Here is a 13,258-nt window from a genome sequence, read left to right as displayed (position 1 = left end):
CGACTGTAACGGCGGGGACCGAAATTAGCTTCGATCCCCGCCATTAACCCCTTAAGTGCAGCGCTCAAACGCGATCGCTGCACTTAAGGTGTTTGCAGCTCATCGGAACCCCAGTAATGAAATTGCCGGGGTTCCGGTGGCTGCAATGGCAACCGGAGGCCTAATACTGGCCTCCCGGTCTGCCTAGCACCGAAGCCAGTCAAGATCCGCCCGGCGGCGGAGCCTGATCGGCTTCCGTAGCTGCCGGCAAGATGGCGCCGGGTCAGGAGCTGATCCGGCGTCATCAGCGGTGGAAGTCAGCTGTACTGTACAGCTGACATCCACCTGTAACGGCAGGAACCGGAGCTAGCTCCGATCCCTGCCATTAACCCCTTCGATGCAGCAATCGAAAGCGATTGCTGCATCGTAGCGGTTACAAGCAGATCGCCAGCCCTGACAGGCAATCGGGACTGGCGACTGCTGTTATGGCAACAGGAGACACAATGGTCTCCTGCTCTGCCATTACGGAAGCCGATTTAGGCCCCGCCGGGAGGCGAAGCCTAAACGGCTTGCTGTCAGTGAATGACTGACAGATCTAATACATTGCACTACATAGGTAGTGCAATGTATTAGAAAAAAAAAAATCTGACCGTTGGACCTTCAAGTCCCCTAGTGGGACTTGAGAAAAAATGTAAAAAAAGTATAAAAAAGTGTAAAAAAAAGTGCAAAAAATAAAAGTTTGAAAACAATAAAAGTTTCAAGTAATCAAATAACACACAATCCCCCTTTTACTCTTATCAAGTCCTTTATTATTGAAAAATAATAATAAACCATATGTATTTGGTATCGCCACGACCGTAACGACCGGAGGTATCAAAATATTATATTATTTATTGCACGCGGTGAACAGCGTAAAAAAAACCCGTAAAAAACGTTACCAGAGTTTCTGTTTTTTAGTCACTTTGCCCTACAAATATTACAATAAAAAGTGATCAAAAAGTCGCACGTATCCAAAAATGGTACCTATAAAAACTATAGCTCGTCCCGCAAAAAACAAGCCCTCATACAACTCCGTCGACAAAAAAATTAAAACGTTATGGTTCTCACAACTTGGCGACAGAAAAAATACATTCTTTTTACAAAAGTAATTTTATTGTGCAAAAAGTTGTAAAACATAAAAAAGTTCTATAAATGAGGTATCGCCGGAATCGTACTGACCCGCAGAATAAAGGTAACATGTAGTTTATAATGCGTGGTGAACTCTGTATAAAAAAAAACCAAAAAAAGCTGTGCCAGAATTGCGTTTTTTGGTTTACCTGGCATCCCAAAAAATAGGATAAAAGGTGATCAAAAAGTCACATGTACCCCAAAATGGTACCAATAATAACTACAGCTCGTCCCGCAACAAACCAGCCCTCATACCGCTACGTCTATGAAAAATAAAATTAGTTATGGCTCCAATAAGTCAGGAAATAAAAAAATATGCAGTTGTGCCCGAGGAGAACATTTCTTCTGTTTCAAGAGGCGATTTATCAAGGACCTAAAATTAGGGAACCAGGAAGGGAGGGCCCAATCATATCCGATGGAAGCGACGGTGCCCGTATTATACCAGGATAATACTTTCCCAGCAAAATTCCCCAAACTACAAAGGCGCGGAGTGTGGACCAAAAGGGGGATAAGAAATGACACCATTTATCAGTGCGACACCGGCCTGTGCAGAAAGGATTGCTTCACAGCGTAACACACATCTATGGATTATTTTTATTTTTTTATACCACCTGACTATGCCCCTTATATACTCCGCCCCGCTTACATGTACCCCCACATTATAAAACACCAGCAATACTCAAACAAATATAGTACCAAGCAAAATCCGCTCTCCAAAAGCCAAATGGTGCTCCCTCGGCCCTGAACCCTACAGCGTGCCCAAACAGCAGTTTCCTTCAACATATATGGCACCGTCATACCCGTGAGAACCCTTTTAACAATTTTTGTGGTGTGTGTCTCCAGCGTCATAAGCTGGGCATGACATATTTGCCACTGAATGGCATATCTAGGGAAAAATATAAATTTTTAATTTGCACCATCCGCAGCGCATTCATTTATGGAAAAGACCTGTGGGGTGAAAATGCTCACTACACCCCTTAATAAATGCCTTGAGGGGTGCAGTTCCATAATGGGGTCACTTATCAGGGGTTTCTTTTTATTATTTCACATCTGAGCCTCTGCAGTTGTGAACCAATACTTTGTAAATCGCCAAATTAGGCCTCCACTCCGCATGGTACTCTTCACTTCTGAGCCCTGTCATATGTCCAGACAAAAGATTAGGGCCACATGTAGGGTGTTTCTAAAACCGGGAAACACCGCATAATAATTAGAGAGCTGTCTTGTTATGGTGGCACAAGCCGGGCACCACATATTGGCATATCTATGGAAAAAAATCCCATTTTCACTCTGCAACATTGAGCGCACACTAATTTCTACAAAACACCTGCAGGGTTAAAATGCTTACTACACCCCTTGGTAAATGCATTGAGGGGTGTAGTTTACAAAATGGGGTCACTTCTGGGGGGTTTCCACTGTTTTGGGCCCACAGGTGCCCAGAAACCAATCCAGCAACATCTGCACTCCAAATGGCGGTCCTTCCCTTCTGAGCCCTGCCGTTTGCCCAAACAGCAGTTTATGACCACATATGGGGTATTGCTGTACTCGGGAGAAATAGCTTTACAAATGTTGGGTTCTTTTTTTCCTTTATTTGTTGAGAAAATGAAAAAATTTGCGCTAAAGCTACGTCTTATTGAAGAAAAAGGACTGTTTTTATTTTCACTGCCTAATTCTAATAAATTCTATGAAACATCTGTGGGGTCAAAATGCTCACTACACCCCTAGATGCATTCTTCAAGAGGTGTAGTTTCCTAAATGGAGTCCCTTTTTGGGCGTTTTCATTGTTTTGTCCCCTCAGGGGCTTTGCAAATGTGACCTGGCCTCCGCAAATCATTCCTGCTAAATGTGATCTCAAAAAGTCAAATAGTGCTCTTTCCCTTCTAAGCCCTGCCGTGTGTCCAAACAGCCGTTTATTACCACATGTGGGGTATTGTTTTACTCGGGAGAAATTGCTTTACAAATTTTGTGGTGCTTTTTCTCCTTTAGTCCTTCTGGAAATGAGAAAAAATTAGCTAAACCTACATTTTCTTTGAAAAAATGTAGATTATTATTTTCAGGGCCTACTTCCAATAATTTCTGCAAAAAAACTGTGGTGTCAAATCGCTCACTATACCCCTAGATAATTTCCTCAATGGGTGTTGTTTCCAAAATGGGGTCACTTGTGGGGGGTTTCCACTGTTTTGTCCCCTCAGGGGCTTTGTAAATGTAACATGGCCTCCGCAAACCATTCCTGCTAAATTTGAGTTCCAAAAGCCAAATGGCGCTCTTTCCCTTCTCAGCCTCGCCGTGTGTCCAAACAGCCGTTTATTACCACATGTGGGGTACTGTTTTACTCGGGAGAAATTTCTTTACAAATTTTATGGTGATTTTTCTCCTTTAGTCCTTGTGGAAATGAAAAAAAATTAGCTAAACCTACATTTTATTTGAAAAAATTTAGATTTTCATTTTCACAGCCTACTTGCAAAAATTTCTGCAAAAAACCTGTGGGGTCAAAATGCTCACTATACCCCTAGATAATTTCCTCAAGGGGTATAGTTTCCAAAATGGGGTCACTTGTTTGGGGTTTTCACTGTTTTGTCCCCTCAGGGGCTTTGTAAATGTGACATGGCCTCCGCAAACCATTCCTGCTAAATGTGAACTCCAAAAGCCAAATGGCGCTCTTTCCCTTCTCAGCCACGCCGTGTCTCCAAACAACCGTTTATTACCACATGTGAGGTATTGTTTTACTCGGGAGAAATTGCTTTACAAATTTTGTGGTGCTTTTTCTCCTTTAGTCCTTCTGGAAATGAGAAAAAATTAGCTAAACCTACATTTTCTTTGAAAAAATGTAGATTATTATTTTCAGGGCCTACTTCCAATAATTTCTGCAAAAAAACTGTGGTGTCAAATCGCTCACTATACCCCTAGATAATTTCCTCAATGGGTGTTGTTTCCAAAATGGGGTCACTTGTGGGGGGTTTCCACTGTTTTGTCCCCTCAGGGGCTTTGTAAATGTAACATGGCCTCCGCAAACCATTCCTGCTAAATTTGAGTTCCAAAAGCCAAATGGCGCTCTTTCCCTTCTCAGCCTCGCCGTGTGTCCAAACAGCCGTTTATTACCACATGTGGGGTACTGTTTTACTCGGGAGAAATTTCTTTACAAATTTTATGGTGATTTTTCTCCTTTAGTCCTTGTGGAAATGAAAAAAAATTAGCTAAACCTACATTTTATTTGAAAAAATTTAGATTTTCATTTTCACAGCCTACTTGCAAAAATTTCTGCAAAAAACCTGTGGGGTCAAAATGCTCACTATACCCCTAGATAATTTCCTCAAGGGGTATAGTTTCCAAAATGGGGTCACTTGTTTGGGGTTTTCACTGTTTTGTCCCCTCAGGGGCTTTGTAAATGTGACATGGCCTCCGCAAACCATTCCTGCTAAATGTGAACTCCAAAAGCCAAATGGCGCTCTTTCCCTTCTCAGCCACGCCGTGTCTCCAAACAACCGTTTATTACCACATGTGAGGTATTGTTTTACTCGGGAGAAATTGCTTTACAAATTTTGCGGTGCTTTTTCTCCTTTAGTCCTTGTGGAAATGAGAAAAAAAATCGCTAAACCTACATTTTCTTTGAAGAAATGTTGATTTTAATTTTCACGGCCTACTTCCAATAATTTCTGTAAAAAACCTGTGCGGTGAAAATGCTCACTACACCCCTAGATAATTTCCTTGAGGTGTCTAGTTTCCCAGATGGGGTCACTTTTGGGGGATTTTGACTGTTTTGGCACCGCAAGAGCCCTTCAAACCTGACATGGTGCCTAAAATATATTCTAACAAAAATAAGGCCCCAAAATCCACTAGGTGCTCCTTTGCTTCTGAGGCCGGTGTTTCAGTCCAGTAGCACGCTACGGCCACATGTGGGATATTTCCTAAAACTGCAAAAACTGGGCAACAAATATTGAGTTGCATTTCTCTGGTAAAACCTTCTGTGTTATAAAAAAAATTGTATTAAAAATGTATTTCTGCAGAAAAATATGAAATTTGTAAATTTCACCTCTACTTTGCTTTAATTCCTGTGAAATGTTTAAAGGGTTAAGACATTTTCTAAATGCTGTTTTGAATACTTTGAGGGGTGAAGTTTTTAAAATGGGGTGACTTTTTTGGGGTTTCTAATATATAAGGCCCTCAAAACCACTTCACAACTGAACTGGCCCCTGTAAAAATAGCCTTTTGAAATTTTCTTGAAAATGTGAGAAATTGCTGCTAAAGTTCTAAGCCTTGTGAGGTCATAGAAAAATAAAAGGATGTTCAAAAAACGATGCCAATCTAAAGTAGACATATGGGGGATGTTAATTAGCAACAATTTTGTGTATTATAACTGCCTGTCTTACAAGCAGATACATTTAAATTGAGAAAAATGCTAATTTTTGCAATTTTTCGCTAAATTTTGGTGTTTTTCACAATTAAATACTGAACATATCGAGCAAATTTTGCCAGTAACATAAAGTCCAATGTGTCACGAGAAAACAATCTCAGAATCGCTTGGATAGGTGAAAGCATTCCGGAGTTATTACCACATAAAGTGACACATGTCAGATTTGAAAAATGAGGCTCTGTCAGGAAGGTCAAAAGTGGCTAAAGAGGGAAGGGGTTAAAAAAATTTCACCATGAAATACATAAATACACTAAAAAGTAAGTACAGGGAATCATTTCTAATTTTACTTCTATTTGTGCCAGTCTGTATGGCATTTTGAGAAAAATACCTAAGTGTCTGTATCTATTTTAACTTCCATCGCCTTTTTTTTTTTTTGCCTAGGTGTCTCTGTTGATGTCCATACCCAAGCAGTCTATTTCACAGAGGACAATTATGTATGGGTGAAAGGAGTAACTAACATGACAGACACATCTGATCTTAAGATATTTCACATTGGCAATGGGACCATAACTTCTTTATGTTTAGACTGGTTACATATGGTTATATATTTTATCATGAATAATCAGGTAAGTATGTATTCTGCATGCAGTCTTCAGCTATGTATGTATGTCAAGATTCAGCATGTATACATACATACCCAGATAACTAGGTGTATGTGTGTATCTATACACACACACACACACACACACACACACACACACACACACACACACACACACACACACATATATATATATATATATATATATATATATATATATATATATACACAGGGTGATTCAAAAAGGATGGTGCAAAATTATAACCTCGGTATTCATAACTGAGATACCATGACACAAATTTATTAACATGAAAAGACACACTATCTATCCAAGTTTTACCTTAATACACTACAAATGTTCAAAGTGATTTCTATTGGTGACACGGCAGATGTCTAGGCAGTAGTCCAGTTCAGTCCAGACGCGTACCAGCATATCCTCGGATATGGACTACACTGTTTCAGTGATGCGTTGTCTCAGGTCGTTCAGATCCTGTGGCTGGGGGGGCATATACTCTGAGTTCTGAGTCCTTTATGTAGCCCCACAGAGAGTAGTCGCAGCCTGTTAGATCTGGCGAACGTGGTGCCCAGTGCAACATTGGTGAATCGTTGTTTCCATCGCGGCCGATCCAACGTTCCTGTAGAGTTTCACTCCGGTATCAGCGAACATACAAATGGAAATGTGGAGGTTCACCATCCTACTGATAGATTACGTTTGGCAGATCTTCCTCTATCTGTGGCATAAGCCATTCCTTTCACATGTCCAGGTAGGAGTGGCCATTGACAGTATCCTCTGCAAAAAAGCAGAGACCGTAGACTTTGCACCTGCTCATTGCACAGAACACATTTACTTTGGGTGAGTCCCTCATGTGCACGATAAAGGCACATGGTTTTCTGAGCCCCAAACTCTAACATTCTGGTGATTGACCTTCCCACTGAGGAGAAAGGTAGCCTCATCGGCCCTGCAAGTCAATGCAAAATTCACAGCATTTTGGTTTGTCGTCTGGTTTCAGCTACTGAAGATGTAATCTATATGGCTTACAACGCAGACATTTTCGTAACATACGCCATACCGTGGTTTGTGGCTCCTGTAGTTTCATACTAGTCAGCTTGATCTACATTCTAGGACTAGGCTTGTACACGGCTCAAATACTGTTTACTGTCTCTTCTGAAGTCTTTGGGCGGCTGGACTTTTCCCATGACATAAACACCCAGTGGTTTGGAATTGCTTCACCCAGTACAAAATGCATTTTGTATGCAGAACACATTTACCAAATTTATTCTGAAAGTTTCACTGTGCTGTCACAACAGACCCCGATCTTGCAAATTCCAACACACAAAAAGCTTTTTCTTTCTTCGATGTCTCCATCTTATGTCGCACTGTGTAAACACATTTCAAATTCAGCTCTTGAAAATGAAAGCTGTGCTGTGATTGGTTGCTATTGGCAACTAAGACAGTTTTGCTTTGATTTTCAGTCACTGGCCACTTAGCACTGATATTACTTTAACACCATCCTTTTTTAATCACCCTGTGTGTGTGTATATATGTGTATATATATATATATATATATATATATATATATATATATATATATATACACTACCGTTCAAAAGTTTGGGGTCACCCAGACAATTTTGTGTTTTCCATGAAAACTCACGCTTATATTTATCAAATGAGTTGCAAAATGACTAGAAAATTATAGTCAAGACATTGACAAGGTTAGAAATAATGATTTTTATTTGAAATAATAATTTTCTCCTTCAAACTTTGCTTTCGTCAAAGAATGCTCCATTTGCAGCAATTACAGCATTGCAGACCTTTGGCATTCTAGCTGTTAATTTGCTGAGGTAATCGGGAGAAATTTCACCCCATGCTTCCAGAAGGCCCTCCCACAAGTTGGATTGGCTTGATGGGCACTTCTTGCGTACCATACGGTCAAGCTGCTCCCACGACAGCTCTATGGGGTTGAGATCTGGTGACTGCGCTGGCCACTCCATTACAGATAGAATACCAGCTGCCTGCTTCTTCCCTAAATAGTTCTTGCATAATTTGGAGGTGTGCTTTGGGTCATTGTCCTGTTGTAGGATGAAATTGGCTCCAATCAAGCGCTGTCCACAGGGTATGGCATGGCATTGCAAAATGGAGTGATAGCCTTCCTTATTCAAAATCCCTTTTACCTTGTACAAATCTCCCACTTTACCAGCACCAAAGCAACCCCAGACCATCACATTACCTCCACCATGCTTCACAGATGGCGTCAGGCACTCTTCCAGCATCTTTTCAGTTGTTCTGCATCTCACAAATGTTCTTCTGTGTGATCCAAACACCTCAAACTTCGATTTGTCTGTCCATAACACTTTTTTCCAATCTTCCTCTGTCCAATGTCTGTGTGCTTTTGCCCATATTAATCTTTTCCTTTTATTAGCCAGTCTCAGATATGGCTTTTTCTTTGCCACTCTGCCCTGAATGCCAGCCTCCCGGAGTCGCCTCTTCACTGTAGACGTTGACACTGGCGTTTTGCGGGTACTATTTAATGAAGCTGCCAGTTGAGGACCTGTGAGGCGTCTATTTCTCAAACTAGAGACTCTAATGTACTTGTCTTGTTGCTCAGTTGTGCAGCGGGGCCTTCCACTTCTGGTTAGAGCCTGTGTGTGCTGTCCTCTGAAGGGAGTAGTACACACCGTTGTAGGAAATCTTCACTTTCTTGGCAAATTTTCGCATGGAATAGCCTTCATTTCTAAGAACAAGAATAGACTGTCAAGTTTCACATGAAAGCTCTCTTTTTCTAGCCATTTTGAGAGTTTAATCGAACCAACAAATGTAATGCTCCAGGTTCTCAACTTGCTCAAAGGAAGGTCAGTTTTATAGCTCCTCTAAACAGCAAAACTGTTTACAGTGGTGCTAACATAATTGCACAAGGGTTTTCAAGTGTTTTCTAATCATCCATTAGCCTTCTAACACAGTTAGCAAACATAATGTACCATTAGAACACTGGAGTGATGGTTGCTGGAAATGGGCCTCTATACACCTATGTAGATATTGCATTAAAAACCAGACATTTGCAGCTAGAATAGTCATTTAGCACATTAACAATGTATAGAGTGTATTTCTGATTAATTTAATCTTCATTGAAAAAAACTGTGCTTTTCTTTCAAAAATAAGTACATTTCTAAGTGACCCTAAACTTTTGAACGGTAGTGTGTATATATATGTAAATATATATATATGTATATATATATATATATATATATATATATATATATTATAAGCGGCATGACAAATTCAAATGCTGTGCAAACTAGAAGAGACATCCTTGCCCGCACAAGCTTACAGTATGATAATTATCAATTTGTTATTATTTATACAATTCAAATGATAATTTGTTCTTTTAGACCAGAGCTTTGATTCACCTCTTCTTTTTAACAATTTTACATCCCAGAAACTCCCAAACCCAGGCAAGAACCTTAGAGAACTTTATATTTACTTACTTTCTGATTCCCTTCAATGACTTCTGGTCAAATCAACACCCACATACCACGTGCCAACCAACAACCATGGCACACAAAACACAACTTTTAAATAGGTGCTCCAGGTTGGACTAAATGCTGATGGAGAAATATAGACAAAAATGAAAACTTTGCAATATTTAAACAAAAACTTCAAGACTAAAAAAAACTTCCAAACAATCCTTTTTCTCGTTCCTCAAAACCTCCCACTCCCAAAACTTAGGGCCTGATTTAAAGAGGCTCTGTCACCAGATTTTGCAACCCCTATCTGCTATTGCAGCAGATAGGCGCTGCAATGTAGATTACAGTAACGTTTTTATTTTTAAAAAACGAGCATTTTTGGCCAAGTTATGGCCATTTTTGTATTTATGCAAATGAGGCTTACAAAAGTACAACTGGGCGTGTTGAAAAGTAAAAGTCCAACTGGGCGTGTATTATGTGCGTACATCGGGGCGTGTTTACTACTTTTACTAGCTGGGCGTTCTGATGAGAAGTATCATCCACTTCTCTTCAGAACTCCCAGCTTCTGGCAGTGCAGATCTGTGACGTCACTCACAGGTCCTGCATCGTGTCGGCCACATCGGCACCAGAGGCTACAGTTGATTCTGCAGCAGCATCAGCGTTTGCAGGTAAGTAGCTACATTGACTTACCTGCTAACGCCGAGGCTGCTGCAGAATCAACTGAAGCCTCTGGTGCCGATGTGTCCGACACGATGCAGGACCTGTGAGTCACAGATCTGCACTGCCAGAAGCTGGGCGTTCTGAAGAGAAGTGGATGATACTTCTCTTCAGAGCGCCCAGCTAGTAAAAGTATTAAAAACGCCCCGATGTACGCACATAATACACACCCACTTGGACTTTTGCAAGCCTCATTTGCATAACTACAAAAATGGTCATAACTTGGCCAAAAATGCTCGTTTTTTAAAAATAAAAACGTTACTGTAATCTACATTGCAGCGCCTATCTGCTGCAATAGCAGATAGGGGTTGCAAAATCTGGTGACAGAGCCTCTTTAAAATCTATACGAGAGCCCCCCAATTATCACATGTCAGTTGAAATACTGTTCACCACTGATGTGGCAAAGGGCATGCACCAGGGCATGGGTGTGACTGCACCCTCAATAGCAAAGCTTCTGCCCAAAACAGTTAGGCTGTCTAAAAGTCAGAGCATCTAATAACTTTCTACATCCTGTTACTTAAAATAATTTCCTATACCTGCTCCTTTATCACGTACAATACGACCAAAGTGCTTGTGCAGACCCTCATTACATCCTACTCAACAACAGTAATACGTGCCATCAAAACGACTTATGCCCTTCCAACCAATCCTCACCTCTGCTGTTTAACCCCTTCTCCTCTCCCCCCACCTTTGCTTCCACTGGTCTCACCTAGCAAATGCAATTAACAATTCTTCTATAAATATACCACATTACATTAAAAAGCCCCCACAATCTGGACCCTGGTACAGTTCTGAACTAACCTACAAAAACCACCACAACAACCTCCACCTTATCACTCTTGTCTCCATTCATGCCACTGCCCTTCTGAATTTACTTCCCAACACACTTATTCAAGCAAGCATAAAATCCTATTAGATTGTAGTAGTATCTTGGGCATGGTTCTTTCCTACTGTTTCTGTCTCTACTGTATCTATTCTATGTATATTATCGAAAAATAATTCATTGAAGCAATAACTAGTAGGTCAGTTATGTGAAACTGTTGCAATCCTAATGATACTTCAATATGTAGTCATAATGCTATATGCAAATTGGTAAACTGTTATATCCATTACATATTTACTGTGTGTAAAAAGAAATCATATGAACAGAAACAGTATAGTAATCTATGCCACGTAAGACTTAAAATGACACGTATGCAGATATATCAGAGGAGGAAATATAATTTTTGTTATATGAATATTTATGTATGTTTGTAATGTGTGTACTTGTACTTCTTTATTGTAGATATATACATGCAGTTTAATGAACTGTACTTCTACTTCTAATATTCCATTGCAAGATGTTTTGAAGCCCAAGAAGATTGCAGTTGATCCTTATAACGGGTATTTTTTTTAATATGCTTATGTATTGTATAGGGTATGGGCTACAATAAGATTAGTTATGTATTATTGCAAGTCTGTTTATAGTAGTATCAACTCTTTAGTCCTACAGTAATATTCTTAAATATTCTTTGTGCTTGTTTTTTAGATATTTATTCCTTCTTATGGAGGATGGTATCCACAGAATGATTCTCCCTGAACCGTCCATCAAGAGAAATATAACAGAGCATATTGTAAAACACAATGATATTCAGGATTTCATCCTCACTGTCCAGTCCAAGAGAGTAGTATATGCTCAGGGAGTTGGTCCAGGCAGTTTTTACCTGATGTCCGTTTTCTTGGATGGCTCTGATGATAAACGCTTGAGACAAATCCATGATGACTCAATAAGGGAAATAAAAAGCTTTCTTTATTTCAATGACTCTCTAATGTTCACAGATGGAGAGATTGTGTTGTATGAAGAATTTTTTATGAATTATTACTGGTACAATGAATATTTAGTAACTTGTAACATAGCAGCTCCACCATCATCAGACTATAATAACATGATATTATATGGAGAGTCTACACAACCAGTTCCTGTGCCAGAATTGCCTGAACATCTGTTGGTGGTATTTGGAACGAAGTCCGCTGAAATTCTTTGGAAGCCACCAAAGTTAACAGTTGGAGCCAGTAAGTTAGTAGTTATTGTGTTAGAGTATCCTCGTTCCGAATCACTTGGCACCAGTGTGGCAGTGGTCACAGCTATATGTTTTCATGACTATAATGATGCTTATGATATGTTATGTTCATCTAAAAACCTCATAACCGATATCTGTGTGTTTAAAGGGGGTTAACTGTCAGCTAAATAACTGTAATGCCGTAAGATATCAGTTCAGTTTCCACCAATAGCACACACATTCGGCTTCGCCAAGCATTTGTGTTATCTCATTACATCTATGATGAAAATTTTCTGCTTGACACCTCTGACACCCTTTTATCTCCAGTCAGGAAAAATCTACCAGTCCTCATAGACATTAGATTATCAGTAGATCCTCAAGCTTACTACATATAACAGACTCAAAGTCTTCTAAAATTTGGAACCATAGGTTGGATGCTCACGCTGCTTTAGTATAGGTAGCATAAAGAAACATTTTAAAAGTGAAGATGGTGTAAAATTGTTTTGTTCCTTTATATTTGACTTCTGTCGATTTCAAGGCGCTACTGAGCTTTATGAATAGATTCACATATGAGACCAGGCTGTTGGGAAATTTGTAATTTCTGCAAAGCACCATCTCTCCTTCTCAGCTGCCAATTAGTCTTGTGGCAGGGCTGGCAGGGTGCATGGCCACATGGCTAATCAAAGAGAATGGTGCCATATTTAAAACGGCAAAGCAATGTCCACAGTGCCAGTTATTAGGTGTATTTCCCTAGCTAGACTTGTGTGTTCCAGTATATTGCTACTTTGACTCTCTTTTTATCCGTGTTGTTCGACTCCTCTCCTGCTTCTTCCCCGCTGTACCCCATACTCGTCTCTGCTACATCCCTGTTACCGAACATCTGCTTGTCTGACTACCCTTCTGAGCTAACCGCTACTGTGACGCATACTCCACACTTCTACA

General features: G+C 40.1%; 1 protein-coding gene across 1 annotated transcript in view; it reads left to right on the top strand.

Moving 5' to 3' along the window:
• Nucleotides 1-13,258, top strand: part of ROS1 (ROS proto-oncogene 1, receptor tyrosine kinase) — a 223,311-nt gene that overhangs the window by 38,508 nt on the left and 171,545 nt on the right. The window contains exons 8-10 of the mRNA XM_075863703.1: nt 5,936-6,120; nt 11,563-11,660; nt 11,806-12,329. Of these exons, the coding sequence (XP_075719818.1) occupies nt 5,936-6,120; nt 11,563-11,660; nt 11,806-12,329 (807 nt within the window). The remainder of the gene's footprint in view (nt 1-5,935; nt 6,121-11,562; nt 11,661-11,805; nt 12,330-13,258) is intronic.

The sequence above is a fragment of the Rhinoderma darwinii genome, chromosome 4, assembly GCF_050947455.1.
Source record: "Rhinoderma darwinii isolate aRhiDar2 chromosome 4, aRhiDar2.hap1, whole genome shotgun sequence".
NCBI classification, from domain to species: domain Eukaryota; kingdom Metazoa; phylum Chordata; class Amphibia; order Anura; family Rhinodermatidae; genus Rhinoderma; species Rhinoderma darwinii.
Note: the sequence above shows the minus strand (reverse complement) of the source record. Positions and strands in the feature narration are given on the sequence as shown.